The sequence below is a fragment of the Leuciscus leuciscus genome (genome assembly GCF_965113295.1).
Source record: "Leuciscus leuciscus genome assembly, chromosome: 12".
Taxonomy (NCBI): domain Eukaryota; kingdom Metazoa; phylum Chordata; class Actinopteri; order Cypriniformes; family Leuciscidae; genus Leuciscus; species Leuciscus leuciscus.
Genome location: NC_138736.1, coordinates 16,849,545 through 16,873,910, shown reverse-complemented (window position 1 = coordinate 16,873,910; position 24,366 = coordinate 16,849,545). Strand labels below are relative to the sequence as shown.

Genomic DNA, 24,366 nt, shown 5'->3' with positions numbered 1-24,366 from the left:
GACACAATTTTTTATTTAATCAGACATCAGAAAATCTTTCTCAGAAAACACACACAGGTATTCTTTTTTTGATAAAGTGTGTGAGGTTTCGTTTTCTTAAGTACCGGTTTAAGAACCGTTTAAGCACCGGAACCGTTTGAAAAATACCGAGTAGGTACTGGTATTGGATAAAACCCAACCAATACCCAACCCTATTAATGACCATTGCAATCAAATTTTGCCGGTGTCAGAAGTTTTGAGGCACAGTCCTGCAGTGTGACTTCTCTTACAACAACCGTAAAAACCAATAGGAGCACATAACCTTATGACGCAATTAGTGCAACAACAACAAACCACCACTTATTACACAGACATAGTCTTAGTTTTTTTCTCATTTGTCTTGCCATGATTATAATTAACACTAGAGATTGTTTTTGTTTGTTAGCCACCATTTCAATCCCACATGTTAATGCAGCTCACCATCACCGAACATGATTGAGGATGTAAATCTCTGGATGAGTCTTCTTGCGTGTGTCCTTTTTTAACGAATCTTGACTGTCTGACATCAAAGACAACTAAAAGCCACATTAAATGATTTGACTGATTTTGACATTAAGTTTTAAGGAGGAGTGAAAACGCACCACTGTAATAGCATGCAGCACAATAATAATTGTATCTCGATTATCGTGTTGTCATAATCATTGGAAGCCAAAATCTAATTTAAACAAAAAATTTGATTCATCAAACTGCCCTAGTACGAATTAAAGGAATAGTTCACCTAGAAATTTAAATTTGGTCATCACTCACTCCCCCTCAAGTTGTTCTAAACCTGTATGAGTTTGTATGAGTATGTATCGGTGGACGGTAGCCATTGACTTCCATAGTATTTTTTTTTCTACTATGGAAGTCAGTGGCTACTGTCAACTGTCTGGTTACCAATGTTCTTTAAAATATCTTATTTTGTGTTCAACAGAAGAAGAATAAACTATCCCTAAACTATCCCTTTAAGCACAGGTTTACTATAAAGTTTAATAAAAAAAAAAAAAAAAAGAACTAAAATGTTAAATCAACGTCTCAATGTACCTTAAAGGGATAGTTCACCCAAAAATGAAAATTCTGTCAGTAATTACCCTCATGTTGTTCCAACCGCGTAAGACCTTCGTTCATCTTCGGAACACAAATTAAGATATTTTTGATGAAATCTGAGAGCTGATCACTCCTCCATAGGCTGCTAGGTGGCCCAAACTTGCTGGCCCAGAAAAGTTATTAAAGAGATCGTTAATATAGTCCAAGTGACTACAGTGGTTCAATCTTAAGTATATCAAGCGACGAGAATACTTTTTGTGTGCAAAAACAAACAAAAATAACGACTTTATTCCACTATTCATTGCCTTCTCTCTGGACCTCTAGTTGGTTCGCGTAGTGTTTTTGTGCAGCGCGTCTGTGTTACACGTCACCACGTAGGCTCACTATTGGCCGACGCTGGTCATGTGTGTGATGCGTGATGACGTATAACACAGACGCGCAGCGCAAAAACACTACGAGGCCCAGAGAGAAGGAAATGAATAGTGGAATAAAGTCGTTATTTTTGTTTGTTTTTGCACACAAAAAGTATTCTCGTCGCTTGATACTTAAGATTGAACCACTGTAGTCACTTGGACTATATTAACGATCTCTTTAATAACTTTTCTGGGCCAGCAAGTTTGGGCCACCTAGCAGCCTATGGAGGAGTGATCAGCTCTCAGATTTCATCAAAAATATCTTAATTTGTGTTCCGAAGATGAACGAAGGTCTTACGCGATTGGAACAACATGAGGGTGAGTAATTACTGACAGAATTTTCATTTTTGGGTGAACTAACCCTTTAAATCGCGTGGACCTCAAGTATGACCAATGTATTGTTGCAAAAAGACAGCCCTTGATGGAGTTTAGCCTAGTTTTTCCTCCAGAACCGTCTGTTGTGGTCATCACTCACAAAGCACTTAGTGAAATATTGACATGCACTCAATGATGATGCAGCCTATAGTGCAGCTGCCACATCGTGGTCTGAATATCGACTTGAGTCGGCAAAACCCAGTTCGTCTCCACAATAACAAACACAGTGGCCTAGAAAAACACCTTCACGTTTCCTCCACATCTATCTGAAGAGCAGAACGTGAGAGGTTCAGCTCGAAGCCATTGTGCTGATAAATGCAGTATTAAACACAACACCCTGACACAAATAGACAAATCACATTTTAGAAAATTGGGCTGTTTTTACAGGTTGAATCTGTGCATATGTTACTTTATGACCTGCATTTACATTTGAACTGAATGCTCCGCAAAATACCTCATCCAAACGAGGTCTTCTCTCTATCTGTTATTTAGGTCAGCAGCAAAACATAGTATCAAGTATCAACCATGCATCCTTATTCATTGTAAAATGAATGGAGGGCAAAAATTTAAAAGCTGGGTGAGAATTTAAAAGAATTACATTAAAAAGTAGAAAGCAATAAAAATCTTCCAAAACACTACCAGGAAGTGCAAATGAGTATATACAATCAAGTTTAGGGTCAGTAAGATTTTAAATATATATATATATATATATATATATATATATATATATATATATATATATATATATATATATAAATAAAAATGACTGGAGTATTGACTGCTGAACATTTACATTGACAGCTTTTCTGTCACAGGAATAAATTACATTTTAAATTATAAGATGAGAAAACAGTATTTTAAATTGTATTAATACTTCACAAAATTACTGTTTTTACTAAATTTGATCACATAAATTCAGCCTTGGTGAGCATAAGAGACTTTTTTTCAAAAACAATAAAAAATTGGGTAAAACTGTATAATAACTGCATGCAATGAATCATTAGCTAAGCATTAATAAACAGTTAATTCATCATTTATACAGCATTAATAGACATTAATAAGCAGTTTATAAATACAGCTATACATGCTTATTCTTGATTTATAAGCATATCTATAATGTGTTTAATAATTGTATTTTCATACATTTTCAAATTTGAATGAAGTATTGCTTTATTTACAAACCAGTTATTTAGGAGTTGTCAGTGGTTCATGAGATCACTTAGAAAGTTTAAGTAAATGATTAATAAACTATTTAATACATCTTACATTCATTTATATTCATACATCTTAAATATTTCTAGGTTCTGTATTACTGTGTTGTGTTTGTTTACTTTTTCTGTATAGAAGATAACTGAGCCTTTAAATCTCCTTTGTAAATGCTTTACAAGGTATAAATAGTCCTTACTTAAATGAGCTCACAAAAATAGATAACTGACCACTACTAAATGCTTTATAACTACCTGAATTAACCATGAATTACAGTAGAAATACATGTTAAAGCATTTTCAATAAAGAGCATTTGCAATACTTCATTAAGAAATGATAAATAATCATTAATAAAGTTTTATTAAACACATTATAGATATGCTTATAAATCAAGAATAAATCATTTATAGCTGTATTTATAAACTGCTTATTAATGTCTATTAATGCTTTATAAATTATGACTGTTTACTAATGATTAATAGCATGCAGCTATTATAAAGACAGTGTTACCAAAAATTTTACTGACCCCAAACTTTTGAACGGTAGTGTAAAGTGTTGGAAAGTTCATCATTCTCTTGGATTAATATACTAGCACAGCTCACTCACCCTCTGGGTCCAGTTGTGAGGTACTTTGACTCTTTTTTCCCAGTCCCACCATGGCGGCCATCTTCGCCCCGAAACTGGAGCGCCTCTTCTTGTCATCGTCCTCTTCGTCATTCCTGCCCAGCGAGCACATGTCTCCACCCACACTGGAACTCTTGGTGATGACGGAGCCAGGGGTGGCCGTCTGAGCCCTGTGTTTCATTTTAGATGTAAACTCACTGTCAGCAATATCAGAAGGAGGTGATATAGGAACAGGGAAGGAGAGGAGGACAGGGACAGGAGGAGAGAGGAAGGGACAGGCTTAAGCTATAGGATTTAGGAGCAGGGTCAAAGGTGAAGGACAGTCACACTGGTATAACAGACACAGTGTATGACATCTCCGGGGAGCATCAACATGACCAGCAGCTAATACAGTACTGCAGGGATGACGTATTTTTCGTAGGCCAAAACCCGGAAACAAGTTGAAATTTAGCACTTCCAGTTCCATCGGACTGAAGTCATTGGGGTTTTGAATGGGTTTTTGGTTAAAAGCCTGAAATAAGTTCTGTGGTTTTTTTCACATTTATTCTACAACATAAAATACATCGGTAATACCCCCTTTAAAAAAACAACAACAACCTTTTACTTGTCTTGAAAAAGGTGGTTGCTAACAAGTGTCTAAATAGAACTACAGAGGTTATCTGGGACATTAAAGTCTTCATGCTGAACAGATAAATACTCACTAGTCTACTTTCACAGCCTCATTGTGTTTCGTGCTCTTGCAAACTATTGTTGTTTGCAAAAAGCTAAATGTTTTTTTAAAAGGGTCATAAACTGCATTTAAAAAAAAATATTTTATAATGTTTCCTGAGGTGCAATTATATTGTTAGTATGATTTTTACATATAAAAGGTCATAGTTTAGAAATAAAAGTCCATTTTCCACCTTGATTTTTGCCCTCTGATTTGAAAGCTCTGTTGGAAGGGGGGTGTCTGCTGTGAGACTTGAATGTAAACGCCCACTGCTGTGATTGGCTAACATATTTGCATATGAAATAAGTATTACACGTAGAACTCTCTCAAAATCTTTTACTACGTTTTTACTATTACACCTAGCAAGATTACCTAGTCGTGAAAAGTGTTGATTATAGCATTATATTTTGATCTACTCCCATTGCATGAAATGTTGCAGTGATGAGTATTGTAGCCGATGAGAGATATGTCTCTGGAGTGCATGAATGCAGTGATCTAGTCAATGCACTCTCACAAATGCTTTCATCATAACTAACAGTTCAAACATGATGAAAATAAGAGATTCATTGAGCAATGTAGAAAGTGTCATTAATTATAATGGGAGTTTTGGCGAGAGTCCAGAACTCAGTCACTGATAAACTCAATCTGTGTGATTGACAGCTACTGCGATTATAAAGGGAGCATTCTTTGATCGCTTTCTGTGTATAATTTATTCACAATTTAAATAACAATTATTTTAACGTTAAGCATTAATAAATTATGTAACAAATGTATTGCTCAGTGTTAGTTTAAGTTAGTAATGCATTAGCGTTAACCGATGGGACCTTATTATAGGCTAAAATGTGACCAAAATCTCAGATTTTGATTGCAGACTTATTTTGTAAGAAGTCATAATGGTGTCATGAGATATAAAGACTGTGTGCTGCTGTGTCTATTTTGAGTTCACCTGCCATGAGAGATTGCTGTAAGTCAATCTCTACACAATTAGTTTAATAAATCAGCATTAGGGTTAACATAATTTAATTTGATTTAATTGAAAAGGTCTACTCCAGCATATCTTGTAGAAAGGTCAGGTATGGACAGAGACTATAATATGAAGTATTTATCCACAGAGGCACAGTTTGCAGAAAGCTTGTATAATGACCTATTTTAGTGACGTGAGACAAGCTCTTGAGTCAAACAAGGGGGAGATAATGAGACAGTGACTCATCAAACTCAAGCTCTCTCTCCTGAAAAGATATGAGAAGATGGCTTTAGGCTACTAACATTAGATTGAATCCTGTGCTAGTGATCCGTCTTACTAACAGAAACGAGAGATTACTTTCTGTTTGTTTTTCTGTGAATGGCAAGTTATTGAGTGAACTTTTTTTCTGGGTTTGTATCTACCCTATGAAAATACTATCAGAAGACTTGTATGAGGATTGTTCCATTGACACTGAGTTAAAATATTTCTACAGCCTTGAAGAAGAGGATGAAGCTGTTTCTATGACAACTATCTTCAACAATAATCTCTGAATGTTAAAGTCTTTATTAGGCAGGATCATCAGACATTAAACAATGTAACACTATACAAACTGACTTAAATGTATGTGTTATTACTTTTTAAAAATGTTTTATATGCCTCTACAACCTGATATTGCTTTGTATATTGAAATCAATAGGTTTCAGCAGGTCCTATTATTGTATCTGTCTACAACTGTCTAACTTATTAAAATATTTGTCGTTTTTAACTGTACTTTTAACACTTACGTGAAAACTTTAACTAATTTTTTTAGAAAAATATGAAAACATGCAAACGGTTAAGATTAGACTGAAAAACTCCTTCAGAAGGAAGTGCAGAGCAGTAGGTGCTACACACAACCAGAAAGAGCACAAGGTTTGACAGCAATTTTGCTTTAATCATTAGTTCTTCTGCAGTATTTGGGACCGAGGAGCAGGTTTTGAAGTCAATTACATTATGTCATCAAGTGCATCAAGCCTTGTTATTTTATATAAATTTAATTTTGATGTCTCATGAAGTGACCAGTCTAAAGTTTTTTATACATACTGAGAATATTTTATATTTATATTTACATAGTCTCTATACTACCATTCAAAAGTTTGGGGTCAGTACGATTTTTGTTGTTTTTATTATACAGCAAAGATGCATTAAATTGATCAAAAGCGACAGTAAATACATTTATCATTTCTATTTCAAATAAATGCTGTTCTTTGGACTTTCTATTCTTAAAAAAAAAAAAAAAAAAGAAGAAAAAAGTAGCACAGTTTTTAGAAAAATAGCAGCAGAGCTGTTTTTAACATTTATAATAAAAATGTTTCCAAATCAGCATATTAGAATGATTTCTAAAGGATCATGTGACACTGGAGACTGAAATAATAAGCATAAGAGACTTCTTTCAAAAACATTAAAAAATATATATATTTATTACTGACCCAACATTTTTGAACAATATAGTATCTATAAAGTACTATAGGCTCGTAGTATCATTCACTAGAACTGAGTCCCTGAAGTATTGGATCATACTGTTTTAAAGACCCCCTGTGGTGAAAATCAAGTTTTTAATGTTGTTTATATTGTCTATGTGGTGTTTTTAATATGCTTTATAACAAAACATGTGCAAATTCATAAGTCAACACCATTGCTGATTATTTTCTCCTAATTAAAAGTGAATCAGTGAACCAAAGACAGTCTCAAAAACGAGGTTTGAAATCTACTGTCTTTCTTATGTCATAAACTACCTTGTAACCAATCACATCAACGTGTGGGCAGGCTTTAGCATATCAATATTATGCTCTGAAGCAGGGGAGTCTCAAGAGTAGCCAGGTTATCCCGATACATTTTTCTGTTGATATGAAAAATTGGGAACATTTAGCAATATAGAGGGTTAATTATGTGTTTGATGTAAACACAATGCTATGACAAATTATATGCCTTTCTCCACTGACGTTCTAAGTTATTCAAAGCGTTTCTAAAGATACTGATATTTAGAAGGCAGACTGAGATTGCAAACGCGAACATGGTTTGTGTAACATTAGCAACACATCATTAGCTGTTTGATAACATAGTCAATCAAAAAGCTAATCATATTAATTACCGTTATTGTGTCCGACATTGTAAAGAGCGATATCACTGTGCAGCGTTTACTACAGTAATTTGAGTAAATCTCTGAGCTTTTTGTTAGTGAGTGAAGGCGGGGTTAATTTAGATATTCATGGATCTGCATATACTAAATTAAGCAAGGGTGTAGAGTTACGTTCAAGCTATTTTAAGTTTATCAGTTTTAAGGGATACAATTATTACTACAGGGGGATTTTAAGGGGCTTATCAGTCAAAACAAATGAAAATGGTGGGTTGACAGAAGGACTTCATGTGACAAAGGAGGACTACGGCTAACTATGGCATTTCATCTTGGCACTTAATCTCATGCTGCAGCAGCTCAGTGTGTTTGTGGAAACTTAAAGGGATAGTTCACTTTGAAATAAATTTTTGGTATGTTTTAGCTTACCTCAAGGGCATCCAAGATGTAGGTGTCTTTTTTTCCGCAGTAGTTTCAATTTTTATATTTTTAGGTCAAACCGTTCTTGTCTGTCAGTCATAATGCAGGTCTATGGTCACGGTCTCAAAACACATGCACAGAGTCCAAATTAAAACAATTACCCGTCGTCCAAATTAAACAATTCCCCATCGTAAGTACACATTGATGGCCTAAGACACGAAACGAGCGGTTTGTGTGAGAAAACGAACAGTATTTATATAGTTTTTACCACTTATACGCAGCCATGTCGAAGTGATCTGATCTGACGTGTACGCAGACTGGTGCATAGATATATACACTAGATGTCGCCTTTAAGACATTCGTTCAATGAACTGCCGTAGACAAGGCGACATCTAGTGTGTATATGTCTATGCACCAGTCTGCGCACACGTCAGATCAGAGCACTTCGACATGGCTGCGTATAAGTGGTAAAAACGATATAAATACTGTTCGTTTTCTCACACAAACCGCTCGTTTCGTGTCTTAGGCCATCAATGTGTACTTACGATGGGGAATTGTTTAATTTGGACGACGGGGAATTGTTTTAATTTGGACTCTGTGCATGTGTTTTGAGACCGTGACCATAGACCTGCATTATATGACTGACAGACAAGAACGGTTTGACCTAAAAATATAAAAATTGAAACTACTGCGGAAAAAAAGACACCTACATCTTGGATGTCCTTGAGGTAAGCTAAAACATACCAAAAATTAATTTCAAAGTGAACTATCCCTTTAAGAAATCAATGAAGACATAGAGGAATAATGTTGAATGTTCATTTCATTTCATTTCCTGTGACGTTTAGGCAGAAGCTATGAAATCTAATGATTGTGTCTGCATGAATACACAGTAACTTAGATAGGAAATAACCTTGTCTTGCCATGACAATGGCATTTGACTATGAATGAGACTACCCCTCATTAAAGCAACATGAATGGCCGTCATACAGTCACGTCAAACAGTAAGAGGCGTAAAACATTTTGAAGAGCGCTAGTGTTGCTTTGAAATGACTGTAACCTAATAAAAATGCAGTCTATGGTACTCAACATCTGTATGAGTGCACAGAGTGCTGGTTATGTAAGAATTCATGCTACTGCAGTTGCTAATTGGTGAAAAATTCAGTTGACAACATTAAAATTCTATTTTATCTGCTGTAACGTTTTAATGATCACAAACACTTCATCTATATTCAGTTAGTGACCCACAAATGGTACTGAAAACTTATTGAAGTGGAAATTGGTGGAAATGCTTGAGAACTTAAGCTTGTTTCTTGTTTTTGCTCTAATTGGAATGGAGATGGCAGCTGTTCATGCAGAACTCCCCAGGGTTACTAAGATGACAGTGATATTATGCAAGACTCAAACTCTTTTGGGACAATATGACGAATTAAAGGGCAGTGGAGAGTGGTGCCATCTAGAACTACCAAACACAGTATTGAATAACAAGACACATGCACTGAAAAAAAAGTTAAATAACTGTGTCATTTAAAGTGCATTTTTATGGTAGTCTAATCTAAAAACAAAGTTCCCTTTCAGTCTGTCATGTTCGACGTTAACTCGATACTGATGCATGAGGAGTCCATTTAAGAGCCCAATCACCCTCGGGTAGCAAGATATCAGGCCATTGAAGATTGGAGAGTGAGATTTGCATGCCAAGCCACTCCCCTGGACATACAGGTATATAAGCTGGCTGGCAACTCGCTCATTCAGCTTTTTGCTTTGGAGCCGACCCGTTGTTTCTATTCACTCTGCCATCCACCTTCGCTAAAAAGAGGCAATGTTCTTCTGTTGGAGAAAAGGCGCATTCAGCTATTCAACACTTTGAGGCAGCGTTCGTTGATGGTCCATGTTCTCTCAGTGGGGACATGACCATCATGATGTTCAGATTTAATCTCGAGTACCCTGAAAAAATGGAGTCATTTCGGTTAATAAGCAGGGTGATCTGCGGATTGTAGAGGGAGTTCTCCCACCGGGCCAATCCCCACGGGCCTCCCACTCCTCACACACATCGCGAGCTGTAGAGCTTTATGATGAATCCGCGGGTCCTTCTTATGGGTGACCTAGCGTCTCATTCGGAGCTCCTGCGGAGAATCAGTTGAAGACTCTGCAGAGCTGCCCCCTTTAGGGAGAGCAGTGCAGGTTGAGTCGGACCCAGAGTTGAAAGCCATGCTTTCCCAGGCAGCTGCAAGCGTCGGGCTGGAGTAGAACCTTCCACCTTGCCCTGAACTCTTGGGGTTGGACAACTGGTTTCTCGGCACAGGGCGTGCTTTAAAGCATCATCCATCACACCGATCTGTTGCCACACTTTCAGCCTGTGGTCGGACCTTGCATTTCTACGGACAGGGGTACCCTTAGAATAAGTGTCCAGGCATGTTGTTGTCACAACAGATGCCTCCAGGTTGGGCTGAATGCAACGGGCATGCAGCTTCGGGGTCCTGGACAGGAGTTGCTATCAGTACTGCTAGCCCTGCGCTGGTTTCAACCATTGCTGCAGGACAAGCACATATTGGTCCAGAGGGACAACACTGCAACTCGTCCGCCATCTCCTCCTCTGGAATCAGCAGCAGCTCAAGTTGCTCTATGCCATTTACATCCCAGACGAGCTCAATGGTGCGGCTGATGCGCTCTCACGACAGCTCACACTCCCGGGAATGGAGACGCCATCCCCAGGTGGTCCAGCTGATCTGGATTTGATTCGGGGACACATTTAGGCCTTTTTGCTTCTCCGGAATTCTCCCATTGGCAGCTTTTTTACTCCCTGACCGAGGGGACCCTCAGCACGGATGCGCTGGCTCACAGCTTGCCCCGGGGTCTGTGCAAGTATGCGTTTCCCCCAGTGAGCCTGCTTGCATAGACACAGTGCAAGGTCAGGGAGGATGAGGAACAGGTCTTGATGGTTACACCATACTGGACAACCTGGACCTGGTTCTCGGACCTGATACTCCTGAACCTTCTTTCCCAGAGACGGGGCACCATATTGTACCCGCCTCAAGATATCTGGCACCTGCAGAGACCGCCCAAAGTTCAGGGGATCCCGAGGAGGCAGGCCCATCCCCCGCATTGCACAGCCCAGACAGAATGCAGAACTTTGAAGGTCAGCAGAAGGGAAAGGCTGTCTCCAGAGGTTGGCCCAATGGATAGGGGATGCCATTGCCTTGGAGTATCAAACTCAAGGCATGCCGTGCCCCTTCTGAGTTAGAGCTCACTCTACATGGCGCCTCTTAAAGGAACACTCCACCGTTTTTTGAAATAGGGCTTATTCACTTTCTTTCCTACATTTAGATAGGTGGGCAAATGCATTTTTGTCTCAGTGCATGCATTGTTTTAGTTTGACAGGGTCGGCGCTAGCTTAGCTTAGCACAATGAATGGAATCCTTTGTTGCCAGCTAGCATGTCCTGAGTAAAAGTGATATAAAAAAATTTTAAAACCCACCTAATTACTTCTTGTGGCCTGCGTATTCACAGCAAGTACAAATAGTGATGCAGATTAACACTAGGCGATTTCCTAGGCAGATATTGACTTATATATTAAGGACTATATTAGGGGGAAGCACAGGCGAAGCACTGCTACTTGGGCGTGATATCTCTGCGCCCATGTAGCAGTGCTTCACCTGTGCTTCCCCCTAATATAGTCCCAAGTCAATATCTGCATAGGAAATCGTCTAGTGTTAATCTGCATCGCTATTTGTACTTGTTGTGAATACGCAGGCCACAAGAAGTAATTAGGTGGGTTTTAAAAAAAAAAATTATCACTTTTACTCAGGACATGCTAGCTGGCAACAAAGGATTCCATTCATTATGCTAACCTAAGCTAGCGCCGACCCTGTCAAACTAAAACAATGCATGCACAGAGACAAAAATGCATTTGCCCACCTATCTAAATGTAGGAAAGAAGGTGAATAAGCCCTATTTCAAAAAACGGTGGAGTGTTCCTTTAAGCAGACATCTGCAGATCTTCAGGCAGGGTGACACCTAATACCTTTGCGAGATTTTATAATCTCCGGGTAGATCCAGTTTCCAGATCCAAATCCAGTTTTATACCCAATGCTTGGGTACTGCGCTAGGTGCCCATAAGTAGTTGAACCCCCTTGGGTAATATCATATGTGTATTCTTCCACAGAATGGTTTCCCCGTTGGTAAACTTGTGTCTTTCCCTTGACAGTGTATGCTCTGTCATAGCTCAGCGTTTGTAGTAGTTCCATCCCTTTCCAGGTAGGACCTACCACAGAGTTTTCTTCCATATGTATTACTGCCCCAACGGTCAGTCCATTTGTGTATTTTCCACGTTACCTCCCTACTGGCAGGATGTGGCCTCTGTAGCGTCCCTTTCCATCTGGACTCTGCACACTTCCCCAGTGTTATCCAACCAGTCGTGGCTGAATAGGGTAAAGCAGAAAGGAACAGTAGCTATTGATCTTCCCCTTAGAAAGTTCTGTCCTTCCATCCCACCAGGTACGGAGGTCTGTTCGACTTACATTTTGAGCTGGGAAGAGTCAGCGGTTATGGAACTTTCCATAGGGAGCCCATACATCAGTATCGACGTAGCATTGAATCTGACTGACTAAAAATGAACATTTTGTTTACTGTTGTAACCCTCCTATATATATATATATATATATATATATATATATATATATACACACACACACACTGCCGTTTCAAAGTTTGGGATCAGTAAGTTTGTTTAATGTTTTTAAAATACGTTTTTTATGCTTACCATAAGCATTTATTTGATTAAAAATACAAAACAAACAGTAATATTGTGAAATATAACTTAAAATTACTGGGGTTTTTTTTTTATTATATTTTAAAATGTAATTTATTCTTGTGATGCAAAGCGGAATTTTCAGCATCTTTACTCCAGTCTTCAGTGTTACACAATACTTCAGAAATAATTGTAATATGCTGATTTGCTGCTCAAGAACCATTTTTTTATTATTATCAATGTTAAAAACAGTTGTGCACATTTATTTCAGGATTCTTTGATGAATAGAAAGTTCAAGAGAGCAGCATTTATTTGAAATAGAATATTTTGTAACATTTTAATTGTCTTTACTGTCATGTTTGATCAATTTAATGCATCCTTGCTGAATAAAAGCATTAATTTCTTTAATTTCTTTCCAAAAAAATAAAAATAAAAATCTCACTGACCCTAAACTTTTGAACGGCAGTGTATAATGTTACAGAAGCTTTCCATTTCAAATAAATGCTGTTCTTTTGAACTTTTATATTCATCAAAGAATCTTGTTTTCACACGTTACACTGTTTTCAACATTGATAATAATAATAAGAAGAAGAAGAATAAGAAGAAGAAGAAGAAGAAGAAGAAGAAGAAGAAAAAATGTGTCTTGAGCAGAGTAATTATGCTGAAAATTCAGCTTTGCCATCACATGAATAAATCATATGTATTCAAAAAGAAAAGTTATTTTAAATTGTAGTAATATTTCACAATATTGCTGTTTTTTCTATTTTTAATTAAATAAATGCATCCTTGGTGAGCATCATGGACTTATTTTGAAAACATAAAACGAGAATACAGCAAAAGTATTTAACTAAACCAGGTTTGTGACAAGTTGCCTTTAGACGTTTTTATTTTTTTTATTTAACATTATTAATCAGCAGATTAACTGATACTGATACAATATCTGATCTTACCTTTTTATATTCATATCCAGGTGGGAGAAATATTTACTTTTTTTGGTAAATACTGGTAAAAATTCTTAGACATCAATGCTTTGGCTCTCGGGTCCAGGATTCCCATCTATGATGACGATTTTGAGTGTTTAGGATTTTTTCTTTTACAAAGTACTACGGCTGACCCAATGGAAATGTAAAACTGTTCTAAAAAAGTATTGTCCAGACCGCCACTAGGAAGGAAATATAGATACCGGATCTCTTGGAACTTTATCTTAATACCCCTCCCCTGATTTAGGGGCATGATCAGACTGGGGAGAACATTAGCTGAGGACACAAACTGGAGAACACTAAGCTGGAGGATATTAGCTAAAGGACACTAGTTGCAGGACATTAGCTAGGTTTATGAGACACTTTGCTTCTAACCTCTGAGGTTCCTCCTGTTCTTCCTCCTCCTCTGGGTTCTCAGTAGACAAACCCACCCCCCCTTCATGCCCCGCCCCCAGTGCGCTTGTTGTAGTTGCTTCCACCTGCTCTTCCACAACAACAGCGCCCTCTTCTCCCTGACTCGGAAGGGCCTCCCCACGGCTGACATATACATATACACGGACAGTCAGACAGACAGACAAACAAACACATAAACCAAGCCATGAAATCATGAAAGGAAGCATGCAGGACAGAAAAGACACAGAACAGACAGCCATGAGCTTGGCAGACATGCAGATGATGAAAATAAAATAAATCTTTAACAAGATAACAGAATGAAAGTGTGAAAATAAATTAACTCTCCTAATTCTGTGACAATAAAGGTCACAGAATGATGCTGTCATATACATTGAGATTCTCCTAAGTCTCAATCCTTCTGTTAATGGGTTAATCTTATAAAAATAGAGTCCAATTACAAAACATGTCCAATTCATATTTCAATCATACACTTTAAGCTTATTTATAAAATGAATATAACATTTTTGTATTTTTGCTTTGTATTGCAACATTCATGAAATGTAAGCTTTTCTACACAAAACTCTTATTAGTGTCATGTGAAAAGTCTGCTCAATTCTGTGATATGAAAATAAAACAAATGTTATATAATTTAATTAATTAATTAAAATAAATTGTTAAAGAAATGTTTACTTTTATTCAGCAAGGATGTATTAAATTGATCAAAAGTGACAGGTAAATCTTTTAAATTGTTACAAAAGACGTCTATTTTAAATAAATGCTGTTATTTTGAACTTTCTATTCATCAAAGAATCCTGAGGAAAAAAAAGGTATCACAGTTTTCATTGATAATAATAAGAATCATATTCGAATGATTCTGAATGATCACGTGACACTGAAGACTGGAGTAATGGCTGCTGAAAATTCAGCCTTAGCACTACAGAAATAAATTACATTTTAAAATATATTAAAATAGAAAACAGTTCTTTTAAATTGTAATAAAATTTCACAGTATTAATGTTGTTATTGTATTTTTGATCAAATAAATGCAATCTTGCTATGCATAAGAGACTTTTTCAAGACCATTAAAAAACCTTACCAACCACAAACTTTTGAATTAGTAAAAAAAAAAAAAAAGATATATGCTTGAATTAGTATATATTTATTGCATTATTGATATGTTTAAAAACGTTGTGCATAATATTTGTTTCTCTATTGATTTTGAGGTGAAATATGAGCTGGACATTTCTTCGTTAGAGTCACCTATACAAGTCTATTCAAAAACATGTGATGTCATCTCAGCCATTGGTAAACACACTCTTGGAAAGTTCAGAGGTTTGGTTCACTTCGCAAGCAGGCAGAGCCACACCTGAACTCATCAGAAGCACAGTAAGTGTGACCAGAGGGTTTGTCCATGGCTGAAGATACATCCACAGGTATAACAGGTCAGTGGGTTTATTGTGTGCCTACCTGATCCTGCGGCTCGCTCGCACCCTTTCTGATTGGACAGACATGTAGCTCGTGCTGCTAAGCCGAGATGCACTCGACATAGCGGACACGTCGCTTACATCACTGTCCGATGACCTCATGGAGAGACTGTCCATCCCCTGCTGTGAGAAAAAAACAAAACAATGCTGATTATTACATTAAAATAATGTTGCACAAACTGACTTCAAAATAGAAACGAAATAAATCTCAAACACGGCCCAACAGTGCCCAACACACATTTTCAGCTGCATTGGTTCCAGAAGTATTTTTCCATTCATTTTTTCCACAGGGATTTTAAAAAAGTATTTGTTAAAGCATTATGCCATGAAACAAACCAATCAGCTATGAGGTGAATCTCTACAAATGTTTTTTGAAGCAAAATAATCTGACAAAAATACAAAGGTTTAAAGACTGTCGGCTTTGTGGAGGAAAGAACTACAATCCCATGAAGCATTGCAAATGACAATCAAATTAAAAACAATGGTAAAAAATGAAACTATTTATTTAAAGTTGTTCATTATATCTATAGAAACACTTTTGAGTGTAGGGGTTGCATAGAGCTTTGTTGGCGCGATTTTCCCGCTTCGTCTCTCTGATTGGTGAAATTTTCTATACAGTATCATGGGCAATGTTTTTAACCACAAATTCCACTGATAAACGTGATTATTTTAAAATAAGTTGAAATAATGGAAACAGATGGCTTAAAAAACAGAGCCTATATCATCGATTAACAACCTCAGAGCTCACAACAGGTCTGTCTTTAAAGGTTTTAAAGTTATTGTTATAAATCAGTTTCCCGTGAAAAAAATGAATGTTACCAAAACGCGACTGTTGCACTCTAGAGTTTGATGTTAACATGTTGCTAAGCTAACACTCTAATAACCATAAAAATCTGATCACAGATCACACAAATAATTATTTTAACTATTCAATACTAAATTAAATATAGAGTTGATATAGTTCTTGACACCATCAGCCATCTTGGATATATCTAAGATGGTTTGGAATGCATTCTGGAATTTAATTGCATTATCCAGGGTTAGATTTTGGTCCAAGTGGTTTGTCTGTCCTTATTTACAGTAGAAAGTGCATTGAATGCTGTCTTGGTAGGCAACTCACTAGGTTTTAAAACAACCAATAACTAAAATGTTTATAAAAGTCACAAAGGATGTCATATCCCAGAGCACACACAGATCTGATCTGACAAAAACCAAAACAAAAAGTTTTGTTTTTATATAACTTCCGTCATTAATCAAAACAGAATAGAGGACCAAGTGAAGCGTTTGTAACATATGCAAGAATGATGGTAAACAGTGCACACGTGCCTCTGTTGGAGATCAAATAAAAGAGAAGTGTTATATAACTACAGGATTCTCAGTGCTCATCTTTTCTTATAGTAAACTCAACACGAGTCATGGTGGTATATTTCAGCAGTATATCAGGAACACGTTTTTTACAGATACTTGACACTTTATGTAACCATGAGGAACAGCTAATCAGTACTTAATATAATGTCTATGTGAGGGCCTTTATATTGTGTCCTAACCAGGCACAACATTGTGTCCTAACCAGCAACAAACAGCAAATCATTAATGTTAATCAGAGAGCTTTTGTGAAATATAATTAGAATTTAAAATAAGTGTTTCCAATTAGAATTTGTTTTAAAATGTCATTAATTTCTGTGGTGGCAAAGCTGAATTTTCAGCATCATAACTCCAGTCTTCAGTGTAATAAAATCCTTCAGAAATCATTATAATAAGCTGATTTGCTGCTCATGAAACAATTATTATTATTATCAGTGTTAAAAACAGTTGTGCTGCTTAATATTTTTGAGGAAACCGTGATACATTCTTTTCTTTTCAGGATTATTTTATGAATAGGAAGATTTAAAAAACAGCATTTATTTGAAATATAAATATTTTGTAACATTATAAATGTCTTTACTGTCAATTTCGATCAATTAAATGCATCCTTGCTGAAGAAAAAATATGAATGAATTATTTTTGTAATCTTACTGACCCCAGTCTTTTGAAGGATAGTGTACAGGCTGTAAATTACGGACTCTGAAACAATAGTTATACTGTTTAAAATTAAATAAAGTACAAAAAATTAACTGGTAGTCAAATGTTATTGTTATTTGGACACATGTGTGAACTTGAGGAGAACTGACTTCAGTTCATACTTCATACATCTAAAATCACCAAAACACCAGGTGATTAAAAGTTGTTGCACAATTGCTGATATTTTTTACATATTTTGGGCCCGTTGTAGCAGTCATTTTCATTTTGCTTTGAAAATTGACAGAGAAACATCTTATTGTACATGTTCGGGACACAATGTAAGGGTGGAAATTAATTTTACTCCAACTGAAGAGAACATTCCTTACTGCAAAGTAAACTATTCTCAGTCCACTGGTGACAAAGGCCAAATGTCTGGCATCGGACATGTTTGTAAATGCTTAAAATATCACCTAAGGGAACTATGCAGTAATGATACACTGGCTGAGACTTCTCGTCTCTACAGGGTTATTCTAAAAATTCATGAAGTCACCATGAAGAAAAGCTTCAAACAAACATCTCCTCATCTATTCCCAAATATTAAGGATACAATTGCTTTACTGTAGAAAAACTCAAGCAATGACAGAAAGAAACATACCTTTGATGGATCCTTCAAAGTGCCTGTGTGACAACAAAAGACAAAAAAGTTAGATGTATTGAAACCCATTACAGAAGCAAAGTACTGTATGTAAATTAGTAAATGTTGCTTGTTGATACAAATACACATCCAACAAACTCCGAAGCGACACACATCAGACAACAGAAGTTATATGGACAGCGTTTTTTCAACAGTAGGAAATTATAGCTGATCCAGTCCAACCCAAATAAACAGATGTGAAAGAGAACATAATGCCATTAAGCAACTGAATGAAAAATTATTTGACCAGTCATCTAAAGACCCTATGAAATGGTTTTATGAATGCAAGTTACACATGTCTGTGCAGAAGATGATGTCATCAATAATTCTGGCAGAAAAAAAGGAAGGGACTGTATTTTGTACCATGTACTGTATATCTGCTAAAGATTTACTTTGTCAGCTTTTAGGAGTACACTTGCATATGATAAGATCAAAGCTAACACACATGAGCTTGTAAAAGAGTAATGGACTAAAAGCCACTAAATAAATAAATAAATAAATAAATAAATAGATAGATAAATAAGTAAACAAATCACAGATTCTCTAAGGAATAGAGTACAACAGTGCAAACCAACTTTTTCAGCGGCACTGGTTCCGGAAGTATTTTTTCCATTACTTTCTCTGATAGGGATTTTAAAAAGTCTTTGTCAAAGCAACAAAGTATTTGGAAATCAGACAAAAATACAAAGGTACAAGGCTGTGTAACATACGGCTTTAGTGATGGAAAGAACTACAATCCAATGAAGTATTGCGAACAGCATAATCAAATTATAAAATATATAAAACTACTAATTTAACATGTGATTATATATATAAAACAATAGGTTTTAAGTGTATTGCAAAACATGCATATTATATATAGAAATATTTAAGTATTTTGAGAGCGTGAATCGATTACGTGGTGCTTCATGACAGTGGGTGGAGCTAAATAGATCTTTTAACACGGTTTTGCTTGTTCTGCTCTCTGATTGGTGGAATTGACTGTACAGCATCATGGGTAACGTAGTTTTTGGACACAAATTCTGCTGTTAAACAATATTATTTTAAAACTAAAAATCAATTTTTTTCTTGGAGAACCCGACTGTTGCACTCTATTGAACGAGCAAATTCAATAACATTCAGCAACCATAAAAAAAAATAAAAAAAAATAAAAACATATTTCAACACTCATTATTACTTCAGACTTGATTTAAACACTAATGCCTGGGGACTTTGGTCTCATATAGAAATAACTTACTGAATTCCACATATTTTGCCATGTCAACATTATTTTAAGCAATGAAGTAAAACAAATCTCTCTGAAAGATAAGACATCATATCCTAATTCTGTGAACCACTGAAAAGACTGGAATAATTTTTGAATGCTGGACTTTAACGTGATGCTGGTGTCTCCACTAGATTGCTTAACTAACTTAACCAGCATGACTTCCTTGGTCTGGAAAAGTTAGTTCAGCACTCTAGCTTGTTAAGCAAGATGGTCTAATGGATTTCATTAGAAAGACAATACGCACTGATTCTCACAAGCTTTGTAAATTCATAAAGATCTAAGCTGGTGTTTATGGGAAGGGTGTGCAGAAACGTGCACACTTTAAACTCTTTACTCTTCAAAAGTTTGGACTCTGCAAGATTTTTCAATGTTTGTTTTAAGAACAGAAAAACAGAATTATTTAAAATATAAATCTTTTGAAACATTATACATGTCTTTGCTGTCACTTATGATCAATTTTAGTCCTTGATGAATACAATTATACATTTTCTTTAAAAAAAAGTACTGACCCCAAATTTTTTAACGGTGTAGTTCCAATGTTTTAAACTCTTTTAATAACACTACCCAACCATTTACCGTTTGCTCCACACACACACACACACACACTGTTTTGGAGGGGTTTATGTTAGGGTTAGTCTAAATTACCTGCATCTCCATTCTCTGACACTGTTGACTCTGACACTACTGCTGATGTGTGGATGAAACACAAAATGAGAGGAAAACAAGACAGTTTAAACAGACACATGACACACAATGTTATGATGGAAACACACACACACACACACACACACACAAGGATTTTAGATGAATTTCAGACTCAGAAACTCATCACTCATGCCGAAACAAACATTTAAAAAAAAAGATCTGAGAAATCCAACACCTCAGAAAAACCTTAAAGCATCAAAAGAATGTACTGAAGTGTATTAAGCAAAGGTTAATGTGGAACATACGTCTCAAACACACACACTACAAACACAGGCCACCATCTATGCCCTATTTTCCCCACTGCATACTACATGCAACACTACAGTAATGTCTAACATAGCTCAATAGCATTATTGATTCACGGTTTATTGTCTTAATTCTTATTTTATTGATTTTAATTGTTTAATTTGAGAAGCACAATCAAATATATTCTAACGCTAAAATAACAACAAAAAGGCTTGCTCTTAATTCATATTTTGAAATCATATTAGCTTTCCAAAAACCCACAAGTCTCCAGTTTTATTTTACCAAACGAATGATACAGGTGCTATAAAATTACTGTTAAATGTAGTTTATTCTGTTCTTCTGTTTTTAATCTTTCAGTATTCAGATTATTCAGCTGTTTATCATAATGTATCAAAATTACAGATTCTAAATATATTAGTGAGAACCGTTCATCTCAGCATCAATAAAAGTGTTAATTACTACCTTCCTTCTACTTATTGCCATAGTGATGATGACAAAGAACAATTAGCAGTTCAGTTCTACATCTATATAAATAAAATCTATCTCGCTATATTAATAAAGGAGACTTGACTAAATCTGAAGTGAATGAAGTGAACTCTAATCAACGCAACAGGGACATGCACATACATTTTTAGGGGCAGTGGCCCAAACCAAGAAAAAGGGCACCATGTTCTGTTGTGTTTGTTTGGAACTATTTTCAATAGAGCAAAAACATGCCGAATTGACATTATTATTTCTAAAATCTAAAAAATAACTGAACTGAAAATTGTACTGTTGTATAAAATCAATATCACATTTGCAATCGTGCTCATAGGCCATTCGAGAGAAAAAAACTGCTCTCTTGCTTGTGTGATAACTTTTTTTTTAAAGAACTAATTCGGGGGAATTTTTGCTCCCATATCTTGAATTTTGAGTCATTATTATTATTTTGGCTGCATTTCCGACCCTGGTCTTATTACTATCTTTTCGCTTAGTGTTGTATGTGTTGTATAATTAAAATGTGTTAATCTTAAAAACAGACAGATTTTAACCTACAATTGCAGAATAAACTGCTTGAACTTCCAGATTAAGTGTAGCTGTACGGTTTTGTACTGTGTTTGTACTGTGTGTTTATTCATCAATCCCAATAGACATTTTCAAGCACTGTGTGATTAGCTCACTTAAAGTCCCCCTGTGGTGAATATTAAGTTGTTTCTATGTGGTGTTTTTGATATGCTTTACGACAAACCATCTGAAAATTCATAAGTCAACACCATTGCTGAGTATTTTCTCTTTAGAGGAACCAAAGACAGTCTCATAAACGCGGTTTGAAATCGCTGGTGTTTCTGACGTCACAAGCTACCTTGTAACCAATCACGTCAACGTGTGATCAGCAACGAGTGGATCTCTGAGCTGGTGTGAGTGAGTGGAGGCGGGGATAATTTGCATATTCATAGAACCGTGTATACTAAATGAGGCAAGTGAGTAGAGTTACATTCAAGCTATTTAATTTTTTTTATGTCATTTTGGTGAGCAAAGATTCGTTTTAAGAGATCAAATTATTGACTACAGGGGGACTTAAAATATTTAGTGCTGCTTCATAAATGTATGCAAATTTTCATGTTGAAAAATGGATTTATAGTGCATTTTCGTGTCGCAACGTGTTGTCTGCTCAGTTCAGTGTGAGCTGCTCAGCAAAAATCACCCTCGCCAGAAAGAGGACAAGTCAAGCATTAACGAGACTTAAATAACTCATGTTGATCTATTCGCAGCCCATAATGACAATAAACACCAATATATTTATTGATATTTTTTGCTTGCTAGCACACCAATACTGCAGACGCTTATTTAACCATGAAAGGCAGAAACCATGATTGCGTTAATATATGAGTAATTATGAAGTATGGGTCTCCTCTAGTCCGCTTACTCCTCTAGGGAACTCGGAGCACGGCTGTGGTGCGAGTGATAAGTGGAAATCCCGGACCGGAGTGGATCTGGAGCTGCAGATTCATTACAGAATGCATTTGGCGCGAATTGAAATCCACTCCACTCATATACAATACTCTGCCTGCTAGAGGGATACCTCGGCCCAAGAGGGCAAAGGGGCAGTAGCTCAGGACCCGTAGCTACCCGTAACTGCAACGCAACATTTGATAACCTATATTACTGAATAAAAACAGTGATAACCCTATTTGGGAATAGTTGTGTAGTTGGTTTACAGATTAATCTGAATTCAACTTGACTTATAAGCGCTTCCCAGTAGGCAAACACACCATACCAGTTTATTACCTGTTTGATGTTTAAATATACCAAAAAGTTTTAGAACACAATTTTTTTTATATATTTTAGTAATCATGCCGTATAGAGCTGTAACTACAGAGGGTTCAGTCTTAATAAATAACATGGCAGCAACAAGAGCAGCAAAAGAAGAGAGCTACATAGCAGAAGAAGGCTGCAATCTAGTTCCTTTGGAAGCGCACTAGTGTTGATCTATTCTACTAAAGGCAGATGAAGACCACAGGTTGTGGCATACCAGGAGCTTTCTTCTGCTGGTCCTCCCATGTCACCTCTGAAGTTACAAGACAAGGAGAAAAAGTCAATGGTCCTAGTTAACAAAATTGTTAATTAGATGTGCATAGCCAGAAGAGTGCATATATAAGGCACATTTAGCATGATTAAATTACAATTATACGCCGTTTACCCTCATAGTTAAAAAAATAAAAATAAAGCCAAAAATCCCTCCATAAAGCAAAAAAAAAAAAAAAAAACTTTCCTTTTTCAGGTTTCATTATTCATTCATATTATCATTTGCAATTATAAAAAAAAAAAAAAACATTTTAATTAAATAGTAATTTAATATTATTATGTTTATTTAATCACTTAAAAAAATTTTTTTTATAAAAAAAATTGTTCTCTAACTATGACAGTCTAGTTGATTTTTGAAGTCTAGTTTTTAAAAAAGGAGTGTCATTGAGCCATCTACAGGTGAATGAAGGTACTTGGTTTACACAAGTGTCCAGTGGCTTCAAAAACATAATAAACAATTATTCTTAAAATAATAACTAATCCCTCAAAACTAAAACTAAAAATAGCTCAGCTTAGTGCAGAACCAGCATTTCTAAACATTTTCAATAACATCACTCTTAATGACATCACCAACACAATCATAGCCTAAATAGGCTATGATATAAAAAAATATATTGGATACAAGTGTAGCCGTACCAACGTCAAGTACTGCAAACGTATCTACTTAAACATCTACTCTTCTAAATCTCTGCAACACACACTGTAAAACATCACTGAGAGATTCACACGGTCACACACACTTGCCTTTCCTCCCATTGACAGGTGGGGGAGCTACAGGCTTTTCCTGGGATTCTTGTGTCGGAAATGGCACACAAATAAACAGAAGGGGAGTTTAATAATCAGTATTTTCCACAACCTCACAGGTACAGTCTAACCATGCTAAAACACACACATATGCACACTCATGCTCCTATGAAGCTACGAGCACTCAATCTATATTCAGAACAGCATACTACTCTTACTATTTGTGCGGAATGCAATTTCTAATACTGTTTATGATTGCATACTGCATACTGTTTGACATACTATTTTTAAGTATCACAGGAAGTTTACAGTGTATACCAGGGATGCAAAAATACTTAGTTCCAACCCTGCTTCAACAAACATACCTGTTAGCTGGATCATGTGCGTTTATAATTAGGGTTGAAGCTAAACTCTGCAGCGCTGTGGCCCTCAAGGAACTAAGGGTGCGTCTCAATCAGCTCCCTAGCTTCCTAGGTTGTGAATTAGTATATCATGTACACGAATATCGGCACTGGTAAGGACAGTAAAGACCCTGGCTCACTTCACATTGGGTCACTGATGACCTATTTCCGGCAACATGCCATTTATCTTGTTATGGTTTTTATTTTAAACTTTTGCACTCTGTACAGCACATTGGTCAACGGAAGTTGTATT

The 24,366-nt window shown here is 36.2% G+C and overlaps 1 protein-coding gene across 1 annotated transcript in view; it reads right to left on the bottom strand.

Annotated features, from left to right (window-relative positions):
- Positions 1-24,366, bottom strand: part of rims2b (regulating synaptic membrane exocytosis 2b) — a 172,719-nt gene that overhangs the window by 18,817 nt on the left and 129,536 nt on the right. The window contains exons 32-37 of the mRNA XM_082186686.1: positions 23,713-23,760; positions 22,916-22,951; positions 20,098-20,139; positions 18,147-18,169; positions 15,474-15,613; positions 3,666-3,880 (exon numbers count right to left, since the gene is read on the bottom strand). Coding sequence (XP_082042812.1) covers positions 3,666-3,880; positions 15,474-15,613; positions 18,147-18,169; positions 20,098-20,139; positions 22,916-22,951; positions 23,713-23,760 — 504 coding nt within the window. The remainder of the gene's footprint in view (positions 1-3,665; positions 3,881-15,473; positions 15,614-18,146; positions 18,170-20,097; positions 20,140-22,915; positions 22,952-23,712; positions 23,761-24,366) is intronic.